This window comes from Salvelinus fontinalis, chromosome 13 (genome assembly GCF_029448725.1).
Source record: "Salvelinus fontinalis isolate EN_2023a chromosome 13, ASM2944872v1, whole genome shotgun sequence".
In the NCBI taxonomy this organism is placed as follows: Eukaryota; Metazoa; Chordata; class Actinopteri; order Salmoniformes; family Salmonidae; genus Salvelinus; species Salvelinus fontinalis.
In genome coordinates, this window is record NC_074677.1 from 26,278,573 (window position 1) to 26,301,046 (window position 22,474).

General features: G+C 44.3%; 1 protein-coding gene across 2 annotated transcripts in view; it reads right to left on the minus strand.

Annotated features, from left to right (window-relative positions):
- Nucleotides 1–3,950: 3,950 nt before the first annotated feature.
- LOC129868322 (protein FAM222B-like) overlaps nucleotides 3,951–22,474 on the minus strand; it is a 59,057-nt gene continuing 40,533 nt past the window's right edge. For both annotated transcript variants that reach the window (XM_055942192.1, XM_055942191.1), the window contains exons 2-3: nucleotides 21,113–21,240; nucleotides 3,951–11,249 (exon numbers count right to left, since the gene is read on the minus strand). In XM_055942192.1, coding sequence (XP_055798167.1) covers nucleotides 9,535–11,249; nucleotides 21,113–21,194 — 1,797 coding nt within the window. In that variant the 5' untranslated portion in view covers nucleotides 21,195–21,240 and the 3' untranslated portion in view covers nucleotides 3,951–9,534. The remainder of the gene's footprint in view (nucleotides 11,250–21,112; nucleotides 21,241–22,474) is intronic.

The window sequence follows — 22,474 nt, forward strand, 5'->3', positions numbered from 1 at the left end:
TTTCTGATCAGTGATAGATGAGACAACGATTAGATGAGCTATACCACCTCCACTTATTTGTTCAGCCAGACAATTATCAAAATATACAGATGGAGCTTTAGTGAAACAAAATCACATTTTGACTGATTAAGATAAGTCACAGGCCTTTGGTTGGGAGTAGGCCTCGGCTAGGTTACTAAGCGACCGACTGAGGAGAAAAATAATCCACATGTTAATCTACATAACATACTGGCAAAATGCTCTGATCAGTGCTAATAAATGAGCCAACTAGACAAGATGATAATGAGCACCACTCACCTCAATTTAGCTAACATTTCCCCAGCCTAATATCCAAACAGAGATTCAGTGAAAAAAAACTCTGACATTGATTTATCAATACACCAAGCTTGTCTCAAAGCAGAGTAAAACGGTGCTGAAATAGTTGACAACACGCAGGTAGTTTATTGCTTCTATCAAATGTATTATAAAAATTGGATGACTTTGGGGTTTCAGTAAGCAACAATTGAATGCCTTCAACTGCATTAACCCACTTTATTCCAATATTTTTGTCATTCAGTGATATTTATTCCCACATTAATTCTTTATGGATCCATCCACTTGTGGTTAAGAAAACAGTGCATGTGGTGGGTTCTGCAAAGAGATGGGTGATGATAGTAGGATGATAGTAGTAAAGGGAGCTGCCTAGCAACCATCAAGAGCTTAAGAATGTAGGCATAGAGGCTACATTTAAGTGATAATGCCCAAGAAGCCGATGTTGGTGGATATATTCGTTGAGGGCCGGTGTTGTGCCAAAAATCTCCCCCCTACCAGAACCCCCCCCCCCCCTCAACATGAACGCGCACGCACTCAATTCTCCATTGCTGCGACTTGCTTGCTAGTTGAAATTTCTGCTCTTCATTCAGTTGTCATAGAACAAACTTCACATCAGGATAGGCAACCCGAAATTAATAATTAATATATGTGTGTTATATTAAACAGAGGAGGTGTAACGGAGGAGAAGTTAGAAGGATCGGAGGACCAATGTGCAGCGTGTGGTAATTGTTCATCTTACTTTAATAAAGGTGATCACTCAAAATACAAAACAACAAAAGTGATCTTAGTAGCAGAAAGCATTTTTTATTTGTGTCCTTCAAGGCAGCTGTCAATGATCATGTTAGGCTGCGTTTCATTTAATTTTTTTATGGCAGTTTGATTACGGGGGAGGCACTAGTAATATCTGCATTTTTCGGTTTGGCTATTTGTTTCAAGTGTATTAGTCTATAAATAAATATCTTTGCCAAAATTTGTCATCTCTTCCATGTCTTATTCACCTAGTAGTTGTTCTGAAATGTTTATTGCTTGCCTAAATTTTACTCCCTCCTGTCACGTTCTGACCTAAATTTCCTTTGTTTTGTCTTTATTTAGTATGGTCAGGGTGTGAGTTGGGGTGGGCAGTCTATGTGTGTATTTCTATGTTTTCCTATTTCTGTGTTTGGCCTGATATGGTTCTCAATCAGAGGCAGGTGTTTTGTGTTGTCTCTGATTGGGAACCATATGTAGGTAGCCTGTTTTGTGTTGGGTTTTGGGGGTGGTTGTTTTCAGTCTTTTTGTGTCTGCACCAGATAGAACTGTTTCGGTTGTCACTTTTGTTGTTTTGTATTTTGAGTGTTCACCTTTATTAAAGTAAGATGAACAATTACCACACACTGCACATTGGTCCTCCGATCCTTCTAACTTCTCCTCCGTTACACCTCCTCTGTTTAATATAACACACATATATTAATAATTAATTTCGGGTTGCCTATCCTGATGTGAAGTTTGTTCTATAGAAAGTATTTGACTCTGATGTGTGCCACAGAAAGTATTTGACTCTAGTGACAAAATTAAGGAAATTAGAATGGGGGTAGGATTTTGGCAAGGCCATTTTCTTGCGTGCCGAAACTGGGTAGCCATTTGATTAGATGTTCAGTAGTCTTAATGACAAAACAAAAACAGGTTTTTAGAAATGTCTAAAAATGGAAAAATAGTATTCAGACCCTTTTCTCAGTACTTTGTTGAAGCAGCTTTGGCAGCGATTACACCTAAGACTTAAGGTTATGACGCTACAAGCTTGGCACACCTGTACTTGGGGAGTTTCTCCCATTCATCTCTGCAGATCCTCTCAAGCTCTGTCGGATGGGGAGCATTGCTGCACAGCTATTTTCAGGTCTCTCCAGAGATGTTCGATTGGGTTCAAGTCCTGGCTCTGGCTGGTACACTCATGGGCATTCAGAGACTTGTCCCAAAGCCACTTCTGCATTGTCTTGGTTGTGTGCTTATGGTCATTGTTCTGTTGGAAGGTGAACCTTTACCCCAGGCTGAGGTCCTGAGCGCTCTGGAACAGGTTTTCATCAAGGATCTCTCTATACTTTGCTCCGTTCATCTTTGCCTCGATCCTGACTAGTCTCCCAGTCTCTGCCGCTGAAAAACATACCCACAGCATGATGCTGCTACCACCATGCTTTACCGTAGGGATGGTGCCAGGTTTCCTCCAGACGTGAAGCTTGGCATTCAGGCCAAAGACATCAATCTTGGTTTCATCAGACCAGAGAATGTTGTTTCTCATGGTCTGAGAGTCCTTTAGGTGCCTTTTGGCAAACTCCAAGCGGTCTGTCCTGTGCCTTATACTGAGGAATGGCTTTCGTCTGGCCACTCTACAATAAAGGCCTGATTGATGGAGTGCTGCAGAGATGGTTGTCCTTCTGGAAGATTCTCCCATCTCCACAGAGAAACTATGGAGCGCTGTCAGAGTAAACCATTGGGTTCTTGTGCCTCGACACAATCCTGTCACGGAGCATGGTGTACAGGAAGGGACTGAGGACCCACCCTTGTGGGGCCCCCATGTTGAGGATCAGTTTGGAGGCGGTAATGTTGCCAACCTTCGCCACCTGGGGACGGCTCGTCAGGAAGTCCAGGACCCAGTTGCATAGGGAGTTCAGTCCCAGGGCTGTGAGCGTTGTGGTGAGCTTAAAGGGCACTATGGTATTGAAGGCCAAGCTGTAGTTGCTGAACATATGCATTCCTCTTGTCCAGATGGGTTAGGTCAGTGTGCAGTGCAATGGCGTCATCCGTGGATCTGTCAGGGATCTTGCGAATTGAAGAAAATTCGCACTGTTCGGATGCTGTTATTATTTTGGATAAACGTGCGAAGGTAATCTGCTTTTTAAAGTGATTTGTTTGACAATCAGATGAAAACATCATGACTGGTTGTGTTCATGGCAGATTCAAAGGTAATACAGTTTTACAGTTAAATTACATGTCTTTACTATAAAAGCCTCAGACTGGCCACCACTATAAAGTAGCCAATGTCATCTTTCTTGATTATATGAGCCCGGTTTATACCTGGTTCTAACATGCGTCCTTTGTCTTGATCTTGTCCACATTCTAACAGCATACTTAATGATTATTGATAAATCAATGACTCATTGTGGCTAGTTCGGTGAACTGTCTCAATGAAAACGCTACATAAATAAGCATTTTTAAAGTTCAGTGATAGATTATAGAATAATATCCCTGTTGCTGTTGATGATTCAACCCCTGCCTGTCGGCCAGTCCCACCCACTGTGCTCTCTTTATAGAACTCCTGCCGGACGGATCAAAGGCAGTGTGTCCTGCAGATTTCTTGATTTCACAGCTTGCTCTGGCTACGTGACTTCCTGTCGCTATTTTACACCGGATCGCTTTTATACAGTAGGAAAGCAGTCAAAGCACTGAATGAAATTGGTGCAATCACCGCTTTGTATACCAGCGGTCACCGTTAAACAGCAATGTGAAGCACAAGGGGTGTAGGCCTATATACTGTATAGCCTCTTGAATCATTGATTGATTGTTGACTTCCTAACTAGGTCCAATTGCAGAAACTGTTACAATTAGGTTTCTGTTCCTGATTGACGCAGAGATGAGGTGCTACCTAAAAATCAATGACTATGTGATGATGATGTAGGTAAAACTTTATTTCACACAGTACTGTTGAAATGAAATCTCAGGTACTCAAATGGGGGAAAAAAAACTTGCAATACTGTCTGATCTAAAGAAATAATTCAAGCACTCAGGGGGTAACCCATGCAGATTTGTAGGGCAGTGAGCAGACAGGTATATGGTTTGGAGACAAACATAAGGTGGAAGAATGTCCAATTTCCTCCATCTGTTCTCATTGAATGAAAGGTTGTGAGCATATGTATTTCAAATACTCATATTTGAAAGTTCTGTACGACTCATCAAATAGGAGAAACGGCATTTGGGCATCAAAAGAACAGGACATCCATAGAACACTCATTTCTAAGCATAAATTAGAACTTTATTTTATTATTACAATATTACAAAAAGAGTAGCACAACTCACTCTCTCGCCTTTATATCTGTCGTACAGCCACAGAGTGACATGTAAAAGAAAGACTTATTAAGCCTTCCTCCATTTCACAGCAACAGTAAAGGAAACAAAGACAATTTTTTAAACAACAAGAAAATCAAGTATTATAAAACGAGTCACAACTGAAGCTTTGAAACTGGGGGGAAAAATTGTTTGTTACAGCCCAGTAACTACACATACAGTGCCTTGCAGAAGTATTCAGGCCCCTTGTACTTCTTCACATTTTGTGTTACAAAGTGGGATTCAAATGGATTTGGTCCAGAAATGGTCCTGTTTTTTCTTCCAACAATCTACTCAAAATTCTATGTAGTGCCAAAGTAGAAGAAAAATGAAGCTCCTTTGCTCAGGCAAGCCTAAATTAGTTCAGGATAAACATTTGGCTTATAGAAAAACATCAGATAATTACATGGACTCACTGTGTGAAATACTAGGGGTTGACATGATTTTTTAAATGACTAACCCTTCCACTTTCCCTCATACATACAGTGCCTTTGGAAAGTATTCAGACCCCTTGACTTTTTCCATATTTTGTTACATTACAGCCTTATTCTAAAATGGATTAAATAAAAACAATTCCACAGCAATTGACACACAATACACCATAATGACACGAAAACAGGTTTGAAGACATTTTTCCACATTTATTACAAATAAAAAACAGAAACACCTTATTTACATAAGTATTCAGACCTTTTGCTATGAGCATCCTGTTTCCATTGATAATCCTTGAGATGTTTCTACAACTTGATTAGAGTCCACCTGTGGTTAAATACAAATGATTGGAAAGGCACACATCTGTCTATATAAAGGTCCCAGAGTTGACAGCGCAAAAATCAAGCCATCAGGTCGAAGGAATTGTCCGTAGAGCTCCGAGACAGGATTGTGTCGAGGCACAGATCTGAGGAAGAGTACCAAAAAATGTCTGCAGCATTGAAGTTCCCCAAGAACACAGTGGCCTCCACCATTCTTAAATGGAAGAAATTTGGAACCACCAAGACCATTCCTAGAGCTGGCCGCCCGGCCAGACTGAGCAATCAGGGGAGAAGGGCCTTGGTCAGGGAGGTGACCAAGAACCCGATGGTCACTCTGACAGAGCTAGAGTTCCTCTGTGGAGATGGGAGAACCTTCCAGAAGGACAAACATCTCTGCAGCACTCCACCAATCAGGCCTTAATGGTAGAGTGGCCCGATGGAAGTCGTAACTCAGTAAAAGGCACATGACAGCCCACTTGGAGTTTGCCAAAAGGCACCTAAAGGACTCTCAGACCATTAGAAACAAGATTCTCTGGTCTGATGAAACCAAAATTAAACTCTTTGGCCTGAATGCCAAGCGTCACGTCTGGAGGAAACCTAGGAACATCCCTACGGTGAGGCATGGTGGTGGCAGCATCATGCTGTGGGGATGTTTTCAGTGGCCCAGTCAGAGACCGGATTTGAACATCTCTGTAGAGATCGGAAAATAGTTGTGCAGCAACGCTCCCCATCCAACCTGACAGAGAGGATCTACAGAGAAGAATGGGAGAAACTCCCCAAATACAAGTGTGCCAAGCTTGTAGTGTCATATCCAAGAAGACTTGATGCTGTAATCACTGCCAAAGGTGCTTCAACAAAGTACTGAGTAAAGGGTCTGAATACTTACGTAAATGTGATATCCGTTTTTCAAATTTTAAATAAATTAGCAAACATTTCTAAAACCCTGTTTTTGCTTTGGCATTATGGGGTAGTGTGTGTAAATTGATGAGGTGGAAAACATTTGTTTTAATCAATTTTAGAATACGGCTGTAACGTAACAAAATGTGAAAATAGTCAAGGGTTCTGAATATTTTTTGAAGGCACTGTATATCTACATGCAAGGTCCCTCAGTCAAGTATTGAATTTCAAGCACAGATTCAACTAAAATGAGCAGGGAGCTTTCGATTGCCTCACAAACAAGGACAGTAATTGGTAGATGGGTAACAATAACAAATCAGACATTGAACATCTCGCTAAGCATGGTAAAGTTAATAATTATGGATTAAACCACCCAGACAGAGTGAACCTTTAAACTGAGCTGCAGGACAGGAATGAAACTGCTCAGATGTTACCATGAGGCCATTAGTGATTTAAAAACAGTTTGATGGCTGGGATGGGAGAAAACTGAGGATGGATCAACAACTTTGTAGTGATGCCACAATGACTTAAATGACAGAGTGAAAATAATATAAATATACTGAATAAAAATATTGCAAAACATTCATCTTGTGTGCAACAAGGCAAAGCAATAAAGCTGAAGAAAAAACACACAGCAAAGAATATACTTTTTGGCCTAAATGCAAAGTCTTATGTTTGGGGCAAATCCAACAGCACATAGCTGAGTAACGGCCTCCTTATTTTCAAGCATGGTGGTGGCTGCATCATGATATGGGTATGGTTGACATCAGCGAATACTGGGGAGTTTTTCAGGATGAAAAGAAATGGGATGGAGCCAAGCACAGGCAAAATCCTGGAGGAAAACCTGCTTCAGTCTGCTTTACACCAGATACTGGCAGAGGAATTCACCTTTAAGCAGGACAATAACTTATAACAATAGGCCAAATGTACACAAGTTGTTTACCAAGACGACAGAGAATGTTCCTGAGTGGGAAAGTTAGTTTTGACTTAAAATATGCCTGAAAATCTATGAAAAAGACTTGAAAATTGCTGTCTAGCCATGATCCCCAACATCTTGACAGAGCTTGAAGAATTATGAAAAGAATAATGGGCTAATTAAGCAATAAGGCCCGAGGGGGTTTGGTGTTTGGCCAATATACCACGGCCAAGGGATGTTCTCAACCACAACGCAATGCGGAGCGCCTGGATACAGCCCTTAGCCGTGGTATATTGGCAATATACCACAAAACCCCAAGGTGCCTTATTGCCATTATAAACTGGTTACCAGTGTAATTAGAGCAGTAAAAAAAAAAAAGGGTCATACCCGTGGTATACAGTGTGATATACCACAGCTTTCAGACAATCATCATTCAGGGCTCTAACCACCAGTTTATAATATTGCACAATATAGGTGTAAAGCTCAGAGACCAACCCAAGAAGACTCATGGCTGTAATCGCTGCGAAGGTGTTTCTAACATGTATTGACTCAGGGAGATGAATACTTATGCAACGACTATATTTTAGTCATTCATCTTAAACTTTGACAGAGTATTTTGCATAGATTGTTGACAAATTTACAATTGAATCCATTTTAATCCCACTTCGTAACACAATCAAATTTGAAGAAACCCAAGGAGAATGAATACTTTTGCAAGGCACTGTAGGATTAAAATATAATTACAAAATATAACTCCATTTCTTGTTTTCGTAATAAAAGAAGAATCTCTAAGGAATTGCCTTTCCTATTCAACAAAAACTCCCATTAAAATAAAAGGCAAATTAACAAACAGAAATTGCGGGTCCTCTGTATGTATCCTTGCAATCGTCATTCTCATAATCATCATTTTGGGTATTCGTTATAACCATGCATGTTTTCAAAGGAAAGTTCAAGGACCAAATACTTAAGGCTTTTTAAGGGCTGTTAGGGAAGGAGGCGAACAGAAAGTGGTCAGTGTGTCCACCACTCTCACGTACAGACACACACCCACATCTGCATACATACAAAACGCAAATGCACACACGTCTATACTCAACCTGCATCAGCAGGCATCATTCACACACAATCATTACACTTTAAAAAGTTACAGTAGTATAGTAGGTAAGCCAGTGTAAAATAAAATAAACAATGCATTTGCTGTTTCACTTAAGTTAAAGTCAATTTCCTTTAACCTCCAAGTGATCTTGCAAGTGATCAATTTGGTATTTTCAGCAGACTTCATACCAGAATCAGTAGCAACCAAGTTACCTTTAGTGATTAAAAACAAAATACACTCAGGATCAAAACTCTGATTTGGTTCATAGTTAGTTTCTAAAATAACATTACATTAGTAACAATGCTATTTATTTCACTCCAGTAGATAGCAGGACTAAACCTAACTAGCCCACTGCCTTCACTAAACAACTGCCAAACAGAACATCGCATTTCAACAATTCAAGTAGTTGTTTTCGGGTTCACGAAAAATGATAGGAAACATAAAATCACATCTTTTAAAATAAGTTTTCCTTGTCAATTATGTAACTTTGGCCATTTAAGGCTTCAGACAGAATGAACAGATTTCATTTCATTAATTTTTTCACTCCATTAAAATAAAAATATATTAATCCACAATCATGTTGCCAATCTCAATTGGCGACAAATGGTTTGTAACAGACACCTGAATTCATTGCAGCATTTTGAGCAAGAGAGCGTTGGTCAGCTCCCCCAGTCAGTCCCCACGGATGTTGCTCCCTGCTGGATCTAGATGTCTACACTGTCTATACAGTATATATCTATACTCTGTACAAACATCAACCTGATTAGATACTTTGATGATAGCGAGGAACCAACCTTGACCTGATTCAGAAAACAGTCCTATTTCACAAATAAATACATTTCTATAGAAAGAAAAAGCCTCTTTGTACATGTGTCTCCGTCTGTCCTTTGTAGTGTCCAGTGAATGATAGTTTCAGTTTCACACTTACCATTCATTATCTCGTCTGCAAGGTGATTTCAAGAGGTTTTTAATCTTGATGCCACTACGAGTTTCAGAAGTAAACGCAAAAAGGGAACATTAGCCACTAGTCCAAAAAAACTAATCGCAGCGGAGAAATCCCCACACGACTCAGTAAAAACAAACAAATTAATGTTTTTTCTTTCCTCCATGAAGCGTCAGTGAGTTTTCATCCATCCTCTGCAGAAGTTGAAGAACAGATCTGAAGTAAAAATAACTCTGTATCCAGGCACACTGATAGACAGGTTAGATGGAAAAAAGGTAGGGAATGATGACAATCACATACATAAGAAACGCTCTCTAGAGGGTGCCTAGTGAAAGCACTCATTTACAAAATCAATTGATCACTTGCAAGATAGACTCCAAGAAAAAGAAAAACCAACACTGCTCTCTATTATATATTAATTTGTCCTCTTTTTAATGTTAGTGAAAATTTACTTAATTTATTAATTTAATTATATTTCATATTTTTCCTTTAAGACTAAAAGAAGGTTTTCATTAACTGCTGTGTAGACAAGACCGGCCTTATCTTATCTGTACCCTGGGTGCTGGATGTGAGCGGTTCTGCCGTCCCCGGGGCCAACCTCGGGCCCCACCCTGTTCATGGGAGGCCTGTGCATCTTTCCCATCAGCCCCAGATTGTGATCTCGGAAGCAGGGCGTCTGGAAGTCCCCGCCCAAGTAATCTGCCGTTTGCACCAGACTAGTCTGGCCGGAGGAGGAGGAGATCACCGCGGGCCTGTAATGGCCTCCCCCAGGGGGCCCACCGCAGTCTAGGGTTGTGGAGCCCCCTGGGGGCCCACCATGGAATGGCATGGCCAGGTCCTGAGACCCAGAGCTGTCGCTGTTGGGCGTTGGCAGGATACTGCTGTTCCACACAGCGTGTTGTTGGAAATAGTGGCCACCACTGGTGTAGTGGGCCAGTGGGCCCCCAGGCATGCCATTGTTGTTGTTGACTGGGGGAGAGGGGGTGGGCTTCTCTATAGGAGGCTTCAGGCTGTATGGCTGGCCCACACACAGCTCTGGGGGGTAGCCCATGTGAGAGGGCTGCTTGCAGGAGTGGCCCCCGCCATCCTGCTGCATGTGCTGTAGATGAGCCAACTGCTGCTGGTTCCAGCGCATCTGCTGTTGGTGATTATGTTGTTGTTGTTGATGCTGTTGTTGATGCTGTTGCTGCTGCTGTTTGATATCATTGTGGTAAACAGGCATCATGTTTGAGGCAGCCATGTTGTTTTGGGGGTGAGAGGGGGCAGCAGCCTTGTTCGCAGGACACATGATGCAGTTGGGGTGTGGGGGCAGCCCGGGGGGACAGACGTTGGGGTGTGGGTGGCTGTGCATGGACAACCTGGAGCTGGCATTGATAAGGAGGTTGCGGCTGATGGGGCTGGGGTTGGCGATCTGGCCCTCGCACATGGAGGTGGCTCCAGCCCCCTGGGCCCGGGCTTGGCAGAACTGGTTGATCTGGTGCACGATGCTGCTCAGGTCTGGCTGGCGGCCCTGGTTCAGGCCGGCGGCCATGGACAGAGGAATTGTTGAGGTAGAGACTGTCACGTTAGGCGGCGCGTCGGCGTCTGGCAGCTTCCGGCCCCCCTGAAGGCCGGGAGGAGGCTGCCCCTGCTGCTGAAGGTTCTGTTGCTGCTGCTGTTGGAGCAGGAGGGTGGGGCCAGAGGGAGGCTGGGGGTGGGACAGAGTCTGGGGCCTGGGCAGACTCTGCTCTGGGTGCTGCTGGGGCATGGAGGGTGGGTGTCTGAGGACCTGGCACTGACCCTGCTGCTGGGGGTGAGTCTGTTGTAGAGTCTGAGGGTGAGTCTGGCTCCCAGGGTGAGGGTTCAGGCTCTGCCGGGGCATGCCCTGGCCTTGGGAAGGGGGGTGGTGGAGGTTTAAAGTGCTGGCCGAGGCAGCTGCGTATGGCCCTCCGGGGCCAGGGGGGTTCATGATGACCTCGGAGGGGTGCAGGCGTACCCGGCTGCCATCAAAGTCTTTGAGGATGCCCTTGATGATGGGCATCTTGATGATGGCAAGGAGGCCGGCCTTGGCGCTGGCCTGAGAGGGGGGGTAGGGGCTGTAGCGCTGGCCTGAAGTATCCAGCCCGTTGACTGTGCGGCGCACGTGGTTCCTCTGGGGGACCTTGACGCTGTTGGGGAAGATCTTAATGGTCAGGGGGTTGTTGGCAACCTTCTTAGCATAAGCATCCAATTCTGCAGGGGTTGGATACTGAGCGGATCTCATCCTCTGTGTAGTGTCCCCTGGGGTGACAGACAGAGACAGTGGGGTGGAGGGGAGAAGATGAGGGGGGGAAGGACAAAGAAAGAGGGGAAGCGAGAGAGAAAGATGTTAACACAGGTAAAAAGCAAAAGGACAGGTTTCCCATCAGAAGAGCAGATGTGTGATAATCTGAACTGAGGTTCTAAGGTTCTCTTCTGAGTAGAACAGAACCTGACTGACTTCAACAACATTATCACATTCCAAATCTCAGTGCTTCCCCTAACATGAAAAACAGCACAGTGCTCTCATCTCATATCTCACGAGTCCCAAATGGCATCTTATTCCCTTTATAGTTCAGTCTAAAGGGAATAAGGTGCCACTTTGGATGCATACAGAGAGTTCTTGCCTGGATTCCCCTGCAAGCAACACATTCTGAAGTGCCATAGTAGGGGTTAAGGGCTGTCAGTCATTCAGACGGTAACAGTGAGGTCAGTAGCTTCCGGCCACAATAGGGCCATAATCAAACGTTTGCTTAGACCCAAGGTTTATAACTGAGCCTAAAATGGCTAGCTACTAGCTTTTCTCATAGCATAGTGGCTAATTGTGCCAGGTTGGCCTGAGGACAACCAGCTGAGCACATAATTACATCTGGTAACAGATTCCATATAGGCCAATTAAAATCGTTGATGTAGTTGGACTTGATCCAACACTTTTTCACAAAAGCGTCCTTACCAGAAGTCCACCGGCAACTTCTGATAATCAAAATAACTATCACAAGTTGTAACATGACTGCACAAACAGCTCACAGTGTAGAGCGCTGAGTTCTTGACAATTGCGGCAACTTGCTGTGCAGGTTCGAATCCCCCACGGGATCATTTATTTTCTTCCTTTGAAATGTAGAATTACATTTATTGTGTTAGTGTGCTGAGAATGGAAGTACAGTCAACATCTTGAAAATGAAGGAGGCAAAGTGGTATAGAGAGAGAGAGAGAGTGGCGCAACTCCATGACAGCAGACAGTAATCACACAGCATCTCTGATCTCCGGAACACCACTGAGCCCTCTGACAGTCATTTGTTACAGCTGCTAAGCACCTCACTGGCTATATTTAACAATGCCCCAGTGTGTGTGCCGATGCTGTAGTGTGTGTGTGTGTGTGTGTGTGTGTGTGTGTGTGTGTGTGTGTGTGTGTGTGTGTGTGTGTGTGTGTGTGTGTGTGTGTGTGTGTGTGTGTGTGTGTGTGTGAGAGAGAGAGACTGATAAGGTGTGTATTTGACAGGTGTGTCTGTGTGTGTTTAGCATGTGTTAATGTGATTGCGTGTTTCAGTCTTGCACAGTCACTCAATGAGAGCCATTTTCTTCCCCAACTAGAAGTCAGTAATAATGTTATATTAGAGAAAGGGGCCTGCCTCCAGCCATTGTGATCTGGACTGAGGAGAGGCCCTGTATCTGCAGCCTCACCAAGCATCCCCTCTCCAGGCTGAGCCCTGGGCCTCACAGCCTCCCTGGCCCAGCCAGCCTGACCTAAACATACACACAGGCTGCATCCTAAATTGCACCCTATCCCTATATAGTGCACTACTTATATTTAGTTTTCCTATTCAATAATTCTATCTCGTACAACATTCTTCTATTAAATACGCGGGTAAAAAAAAAAGTAGTGTTTATTGGAGGGTGGCTAGTTCTATCCTTCACTGGAATGCTAATGGGTTCCCGTTTTAGCAAACTCATCTTCTAATGTCTTTCGTCTAGCTGAAAGTCTCTTTCCATCTTCCTCTCCTCTGCTCAGCCTCACAGGCAGCATGCAGAGTGAGTGGGCTAGGCAGCAGTGGCACAAGGCAGAGAGCTGAGCTGTGAGGACAGGCATTGGCACGGCGGTGGCACAAGGAAGTCATGCCAGCGGACTAATTCATCCTCTATTAGCGAGCAGGAAACAAAGGGTGTCAATGAGAGGGGCCGGGGTGGCATTGACGTGTGTGGGTGGGGGGTGACTAACTGCTCATTAATGCAGGGGTCTGGGCCAGGGGTTTGAGCTCAACACTCTCAATCACTGGCTGCTTAATTCCTTCTTCTGACTTAATGCCTGGGTAAGCAAACAGAGCACAGACACAACCGCAACACCTGCCCAGCCAGCCAGTCACACCTTTGCAACGTTTGTTGCAGAGATTACTAATGACCTCCATGAGCCATCTCTCCATTCAATGACAGAAAGATCTAATCTAATCAAGTTAGCTAAACTGTACTGTGTGTGCACTGTGCATGTGGCTACGGGCACATCTGTGTGACCTCCAGCTGAACAGATCCTTGGAGAGATGAATAGGAAAACTACTGAACACTCGGTAAGACACACACACACAGGTTCTTATTCAAACTACGCTTTTCACCGAAACAAGATTTAAAACAGTAGGGAGGCCAAAGGCTCACGCTGTTTTAAATGAAAAATGTTTCACAAACTAGCAGGATATTGAATCAGACATCAGAGCCATACAGCAATGACAATTAAGGCTTCCTCGTCCCTTTTTTCAATTTTACACTGCTCTCTCTGAGCGTTCCATAATGATAAGACAAGAGAGACTTAATTTAAACAGCAAGAGACTCGTTATGCAGACAGAGCGAACGTAGTCGCCATCTACTTCAGATCTCAGTATCTTCCCCTGCAGCCCCTTCGGTAAAGTAGTTACTGAAAGAGTAAAATGTTTCTGCCTGCTCCATTTGCTGTACTTTTCTCTTATCTCTACATGCTTCCTTCTCTTCTCTGTTCTGTAGAGGAACCGGGGGGCCATTTCCACTTTCCAGGCATTTGAGCTCTGACTCAGTCTGACGAAAAGCTGTTTCTGTGTGTTCCAGTATGTACTTGACCCACTCCTCTCCTCTGCTCAGACAGCCCTTAACATTTCACAGGTATTGTGTGTGTGTTCTCATCTATTTAACATCTCTCCTCAGTCTCTCTCCCCCAATGATAAATAAAGATGCTGCCCTGGCCTGGACTCTTAATGGCAACCTGCTAGCTCTTAACTTTAAACGACTCTCCCTTGTACACACACGCACAGAGGAAAAGGACGGGAGGAGAAAGAGATTCTAATGAGGAAGAGGTAGACATTGCAGTGGCAACGTATTGTACAGATCCACTATAGGCTAGTAACTTAGGTAAACGTATAGGACAGTGGACACTAGCTGATTCTACTGTACTTAGCATGGTGCACAGGAACACGAATTAGAGCTAACCGTGGGATATACAGTGCATTAGTAAAGTATTCAGACCCCTTCCCCTTTTTCACATTTTGTTACGTTACAACCTTATTCTAAAATTGATTAAATAAAAACATGTCCTCAATCTACACACAATACCCCATAATGACAAAGCAAAAACAGGTTTAGACATTTTTGCAAATGTATTAAAAATTAAAAAACAGAAATACCATATTTACATAAGTATTCAAACCCTTTGCTATGAGACTCAAAATAGAGCTCAGGTGTATCCTGTTTCCATTGATCATCCTTGAGATGTTTCTACAACCTGTCAAATTCAATTGATTGGACATGATTTGGAAAGGCACACACACCTGTCTATATAAAGGTCCCACAATTGACAGTGCATATGAGAGCAAAAACCAAGCTATGAGTTTGAAGGAATTGTCCGTAGAACTCTGAGACAGGATTGTGTCGAGGCACAGATCTGGGAAAGGGTGGCAAAAAAAAAAAAACTGCAGCATTGAAGGTCCAAGAACACAGCGGCCTCCATCATTCTTAAACTGAATAAGTTTGGAACCACCAAGACTCTTCCTAGAGCTGGCCGCCTGGCCAAAATGAGTAATCGGGGGAGAAGGGCCTTTGTCAGGGAGGTGACAGTTACAGTTCCTCTGTGGAGAAGAACCTTCCAGAAGGACAACCATCTCTGCAGCACTCCACCAATCAGGCCTTTATGGTAGAGTGGCTGGACGGAAGCCAATCCTCAGTAAAAGGCACATGACAGGCCACTTGGAGTTTGACAAAAGGCACTAAAGTACTCTCAGACCATGAGAAACAAGATTATCTGGTCTGATGAAACCATGATTGAAGTCTTTGGCCTGAATGCCAAACGTCACGTCTGGAGGAAACATGGCACTATCCTACGGTGAAGCATGGTGGTGGCAGCATCATGCTGTGACGATGTTTTTCAGCGGCAGGGACTGGGAGACTAGACAGGATTAAGGCAAAGGTGAATGGAGCAAAGTACAGAGAGATCCTTACTGAAAACCTGCTCCAGATCACTCAGGACCTCAGACTGGGGAGAAGGTTCAACTTCCAACAGGACAACGATCCTAAGCACACAGCCAAGACAACGCAGGAGTGGCTTCAGGACAAGCCTCAATGTCTTTGAGTGGCCCAGCCAGAGCACAGACTTGAACCCGATCGAACATCTCTGGAGAGAGCGGAAATTAGCTGTGCAGTGACGCTCCCCATACAAACTGACAGAACTTGGGAGAATCTGCAGAGAAGAATGGGAGAAACTCCCCAAATACAGCTGTGCCAAGCTTGTAGCGTCATACCCAAGAAGACTCGATGCTGTAATCACTGCCAAAGGTGCTTCAACAAAGTACCAAGTAAAGGGTCTGAATATCTATACAAATGTTACATTTCAATTTGTTATTTTTAATACATTTGCACAAAAAAACGTTTTGCTTTGTCACTATGAGGTATTGTGTAAAGACTGATGATATAAAAAAAACAATTTCATCCATTTTAGAATAAGGCTGTAACATAACAAAATATGGAAAAAGTCAAGGGGTTTGAATACTTTCCGAATGAACTGTACACTAGAGCATTTTGTTTAATTTTTAAACCAACATTTTGCTTACAATGACCATAATCCATTGCGTGCCTATTTGTCCGGTTTGTGTGTTTCTTTTACGCCTGCCATGTTAAGTTAGTGTGCGGAAGACATGGGAGACAGAAGAATGCGTGATCAAGAGGGATAAGAGGGCTGTTGCTTCGTGAGTTATCTCTACCTGAAAATACATGATCTAAGTGATTGATAGTTGGTATTCAGCAGTCATAAAAGTATGCCTTATTTACTTTGAAGAACTACAAAATAGTGATTTTGTCAGAAAGAATAGGCAGTAGCTCTAGAGATGAGATGACTTGATGACTTGTCGGAACTAGAAGCACAAGCATTTCGCTGCACTCGCATTAACATCTGCTAACCATGTGTATGTGACAAATAAAATTTGATTTGATTTAAAGTCATCAAATAAAAATGGAATTTGTTAAATTAAAGTAATGTGAATAAATGATGGTTAAGTAATAAGCAACAATGGGCAGTCACTACCATCATGGGACTTTAACTGAATTGTTTTATTGTGTCGTTACAGCATTTTGCCCACATAATGCATTTAATGCTTTAAAAAATGATCGAAACCAAAATCTGTGAAGATATTTTTTTTTAATCGAACCGAAACCAAACAGAACTCAAGTAGCACTAATCGCTCAGCATTATATAGCAACAATATAATTTAGGGCTAGCAATCTAGCTAATGTGTTTTGAGTTCCCACTTCCTCATGTGGGGAATTGTGTAGCATATAACGTGAGCCAATATGCACAAAAATGCATCAATATACAGGCAAATTCATCTAAAAAGACCCTAAAATAAATCTGTCCATTCTGGATCCAGTTTTGATTTTCTGCAAATCAAAATATCCATCATGCAGTCCCTGAACAGGTCAGATGAAATAGCAAACTTATTTAATGTCTTACTTGGCACAATAACAACACCCACCCGTAGCACGCACTCCAGCAGGTATATTTCACTGGTCATCCCCAAAGCCAACACTTCCTTTTGCTGCATTTCCTTCCAGCTCTCTGCTGCCAATGACTGGAACGAATTGCACAAATCACTAAAGCTGGAGACTTATAACTCCCTCTCGAACTTTAAGCATCAGCTGTCAGAGCAGCTTACCGATCACTGTACCTGTACATAGCCAATCTGTAAATAGCACCTCATTCCTATATTGTTATTTATCTTCTTGCTCTTTTGCAACCCAGTATCTCTACTTGCACATCAATCACTCCAGTGTTAATGCTAAATTGTAATTATTTCGGTTCTTTGGCCTATTTATTGCCTTACCTCCCTACTCTTCTATATTTGCACACACTGTGTATATATTTTTCTGTAGTGTTATTGATGTACGTTTGTTTATGTGTAACTCTGTGTTGTTGTTTTTGTCGCACTGCTTTGCTTTATCTTGGCCAGGTCGCAGTTGTAAATGAGGACTTGATCTTAACTGGCTTACCTGGTTAAATAAAGGTGAAATAAAATAAATAAAAACTGGAAATGTCAGTCTAGAGCCCTGCCGCTAATTGAAAGTAACTGTGCATAAATTGACAAATAAAATGTCTCTTTAGAGCGAAATGGGTCAATTTATGATTTTACTTTTTGTTCATACCGCCCTGCTCTACTCTGTACCTTAGTTCCTTTCAATAAGAATTTCTCAAGATACTGAATACATATTCCCCTTACCACTGCTGACACTCCTCACCTTGGGGGTAAAAAATAAGTCTAACATGTCTCTTCAGTCTCACACTTAATGTAAAAAATTATGTCAGAGAGAAAATGTGTTCTGTGGCATGTAGACAGCCTGGAGATTGATGGCCGCTACATCACTGCTACATCATGTGGCTCTGTGTGACCAACCAGGGAGCTGTAGACAGGACCATGTGGCTCTGTGTGACCAACCAGGGCCCTGTGGCTCTGTGTGACCAACCAGGGAGCTGTAGACAGGACCATGTGGCTCTGTGTGACCAACCAGGGCCCTGTGGCTCTGTGTGACCAACCAGGGAGCTGTAGACAGGACCCTGTGGCTCTGTGTGACCAACCAGGGAGCTGTAGACAGGACCTTGTGGCTCTGTGTGACCAACCAGGGAGCTGTAGACAGGACCCTGTGGCTCTGTGTGACCAACCAGGGAGCTGTAGACAGGACCCTGTGGCTGTGTGACCAACCAGGGCCCTGTGGCTCTGTGTGACCAACCAGGGCCCTGTAGACAGGACCCTGTGGCTCTGTGTGACCAATCAGGGCACTGTGGCTCTGTGACCAACCGGGGGCGCTGTAGACAGAACCCTGTGGCTCTGCGAGACCAAACAAGACCCTGTGGCTCTGTGACCAACTCTGTGTGACCAACCAGAGCGCTGTGGCTCTGTGTGACCAACCAGGGCCCTGTGGCTCTGTGTGACCAACCAGGGCCCTGTGGCTCTGTGTGACCAACCAGGGCCCTGTGGCTCTGTGTGACCAACCAGGGCCCTGTGGCTCTGTGTGACCAACCAGGGTGCTGTAGACAGGACCCCGTGATTCTGTGTGACCAACCAGGGCCCTGTGGCTCTGTGTGACCAACCAGGGCCCTGTGGCTCTGTGTGACCAACCAGGGCCCTGTGGCTCTGTGTGACCAACCAGGGCCCTGTGGCTCTGTGAGACCAACCAGGGCCATGTGGCTCTGTGTGACCAACCAGGGCCCTGTGGCTCTGTGAGACCAGCCAGGGCCCTGTGGCTCTGTGTGACCAACCAGGGTGCTGTAGACAGGACCCCGTGATTCTGTGTGACCAACCAGGGCGCTCAACCAGGGCGCTGTGGCTCTGAGTGACCAACCAGGGCGCTATAGACAGGACCCTTTGGCTCTGTGTGACAGTCCCTATTCTATGGGACAGATGCCTGAAGGCGTCAGCATGCATCAGTACCAAACGAGTGTGTTCGACTACTCCCCTAAAAGATGTTCACTTGAAAAACGAATACAAAGCCACAATAGTACTGTTTGTCCATTTTGAGATGCCGTAGCCAGTATACACTTACGCAAAATAGTCAGATTAATTCTAAGAACTCAAGAAATATGTCATTAATTGACGCTTTTGCAGAGATCTGAGATGTAAAATTGCGCGACTAAGATGTTTGGTGCAATAGTGCTCAATGAACAATTGTGTGTGAAAACAAGTCGTCTCTCATTGAATAACAGACTATACTGAAGAATTCCCTACTGTTGACCAATCCCGGCGAAGGGAGGTAGACTTCGTCTCCCGACTTTGGCTTGTCTCAAGAACATTTGTGTATGTGCTCAGACAGCCGAAAAAAACCTTACCCAAGTCTCAAACGAACAACAACATCACACAATGTCGTCATAATATATGCACAAACTGTTTCGGTTGGGAATCATGTGGAAGCCTTTAAACACACAAACAGCTCTGGATTCCAGAAGGACAGCGGAGAACACATATTTATCAGTTGTTGTTTGAAAGGGGTGGTCTGAAGAAAGAATAAAACCCTTTTGAAATATCTCAGTTGGATTTTGATGTAACAACACCTTCCTTATTATCAAGCCTAGCAGATGAAAAGGAGGGGGATTCTTATGTGAGAAAATAATGAACAAGAACTAGTTTAGCGAGAAAGAGAACAACATCCAGAAACATTCAACATCCACATTTCCTTCAGAATAGCTCCAATCAACAAAATCAGGGAGAGAAAAAAAATCTAACCTTTACTTTCAGCCCTTCTGCGCGTCACAGAACACAGCAGCAGTGGAGCAGGTGACAGACATAAGAAAGTCCACTCAGATTTACTTTATTTTTTTGAAGTGGACCTTTTCAGAACCAAGCTCATTCCACTGTACTCTGTCACATGCCTTCCTGCCAGAGTAGAGGGAACAAAACAACATGGCGGACGTTGGCACTTAGCGAAACACCCCCTCGCTCGGCACTGCTGTGCTCTTGGGGGTAGGCTGATTACAGTGATTCTTCCAATTAGTCTTGATGAGCCATAGTGACGGAGCAAGACAGACAGCGTTTTATAACACACAAAACTGCTGCAGAACTAGGTCAGACTGGGGCTGAGAGAGAAAGAGATTCCTCCAAGTATGAGGGGACATTCTCTGGAAATCTCTGTGCCTCAGGGAGATGTGTGAATCTAAATGAAGCTGGTCTGTTGGGGTGGCTATACCCTGGCTGGGTGGGTCTGATCTATAATGTACATGACTGATTAAGAGGGGTTGAGTTAAATGTGGAAGACACATTTCAGTTTAATGCATTTAGTTATACAACTAACTAGGTATCCCCTTCCCTTTATGATGTCATCTACGAGGTCCTGGATAGGAGATTTGAGAAGCTTTCTACAGGACTTTGCACCAGTTCTGAGGAACCAAAAAGACTGGGAAAGACATGCATGTGTGTCTATTTGTTCAACACAACCTGTATGTCCTGTTACTCATTTTAGGTTGTACATGTTGGGCACTGTAACCGTTATTTGATAATAAACCATAGGAATCTATGAAGTGAATCCAATAACGGCAAACACCGAAACGATCTACAACTATTGACTGACACCTAATAATCCATATGGTGTATGTGTATATGAGAGGTATGTCACATGTCCAGTGCCTCACTCCAGGAGGAAGTGGGGGAGAGCGGGAGGGGTGGGGTTTTGTGATGTCACATGTGGAGACAGGTGAGACTGTGTGAGAGAAGGGCATGTTGTTCACACACAAACATCCTGCTCAGTGTGCTGGTGGCTGGCTGTTGACTGGATGTTGACTGGCTGCCTGGTCCGCCTCGTTTCTCATCCTAACGAGATTGACTTCCTTATTATCACCGAAACACATCCCTGTGGGAGACAGGTCTTTAGGGGGAGGACAGGAAGGACGTGCGAGAGAGAGAGGAAGGGGGGCAAGTTATTAGTACAGTCTCATCCCCTGACTTCTCCCTGAATTGTGATCTATTGTATTGGAGCACAACACTTTCTTTCTCAGTCATCTCTTTTAGTTTTGACACAAGGCTGTTACAGAGAACCAGGTCAGCACCCAGCAGCTCTGTTCATCGAATGTGGGGTGGGTGGGCAGAAGGATTTTAGCAACCTGGTGTGTGTGTGTAGGAGAGTAGAGTACAGACACTTACATTTCTGAAGTCCAGTGTTCATCTGCGTGTGTGAGAGAAGCTGGAGGGAGAGGTCACCTGGCCCTGGCAGACAGGCCAGCATTTCACACAGACACTAATGCAACATGGGACACTGGGTCCTCCTCACACTACAGGGGGAGAGAGAGGAGGGAGGGGTCAGAACTCAGACATAACTGCAGGTCCACATACGCTACATGGAGATAATACAGTAATAGTATAGAGCAGCACAGGGATGGCTAATACAACCCTCAGTTGTGAATCACTTGAATTATAACATCAAACAGCTAGTGGTAAAACATGGGGCAGCTTCTGTCAATATGCATAGGCAGGATGAAAATTACTCTGTCACACACCCCCCCCCCCTCCTTGTGTTGGTCAGGTGGTACGACCCTGCTGCTACCTGTGCATTGCCTCTACAAGACCTTAGCAGGAGGAATGAATTACCCTTATATGAGAGAGTGTGTGTGTGTGTGTGTGTGTGTGTGTGTGTGTGTGTGTGTGTGTGTGTGTGTGTGTGTGTGTGTGTGTGTGTGTGTGTGTGTGTGTGTGTGTTGCACTCCACTCAAGGAAGCCACTCCAGAGAGCAGTAGCAGAAACATGGCAGTAAGTACCACATCAATCCTATGGTCCCCAACCAGGCCCCAGGAGGCTAGCGCTACAACATGTGTAGCGGTACATTTAGGGGACGTCAAACAAAGTACAGTAATAGAGACCAAACCGTATGAAAAATAAAAATAATAAGGTACTTTAAATAGTGAGAAGCTGTGTGTGAGAGAGGTTGCCACCAAGTAACAATCAGAGGTAACAGCAGCAGCAGAGAGAGAACAGCTTTAATTGCAGTCTGCTTCACTTACAGTATTCAAAACACCATAGATGCTTGCTTAATCAGCACGAAGGTCAGTCAGGGAGTAAATTAAGTCGACAGAGTGCGTTGCCCCGTGCCCATCTCCTTTGCTGCCGCGTGGCATCAGAACAAACACTGGAGCACAGACAAAAACCACACACACACCGCGTTGTTATGAGGGAGGCAATTACCCACCAACAACCTTGGCACGGCCGTCTGCCGCAGGGTGGCGGCTTAAAAGTGCCTGTCCCCCGTAGAGGGGGGAGAGAGAGGGGAAGGGAGAGGAGGGGGTGAGATGAACTCTAAAAACACAGGCGCTGAAAAAGGTCAGGATGACAGCTCTTTTAAATCCTCCCAGCGAGGGGAAAGAAAACAAGCCTTAATGAAGCTGGCAGTTACACAGAGAGAGATACCCGAGATGGAGCTGTCTGTGCTCCACCTTGGGGTCTGGGTGGGGAGGTATGGGGTCGGAGGGGGGCTGGAAGTGACAGGGAGGGTGGCTGGGCGGGGGTGGCATG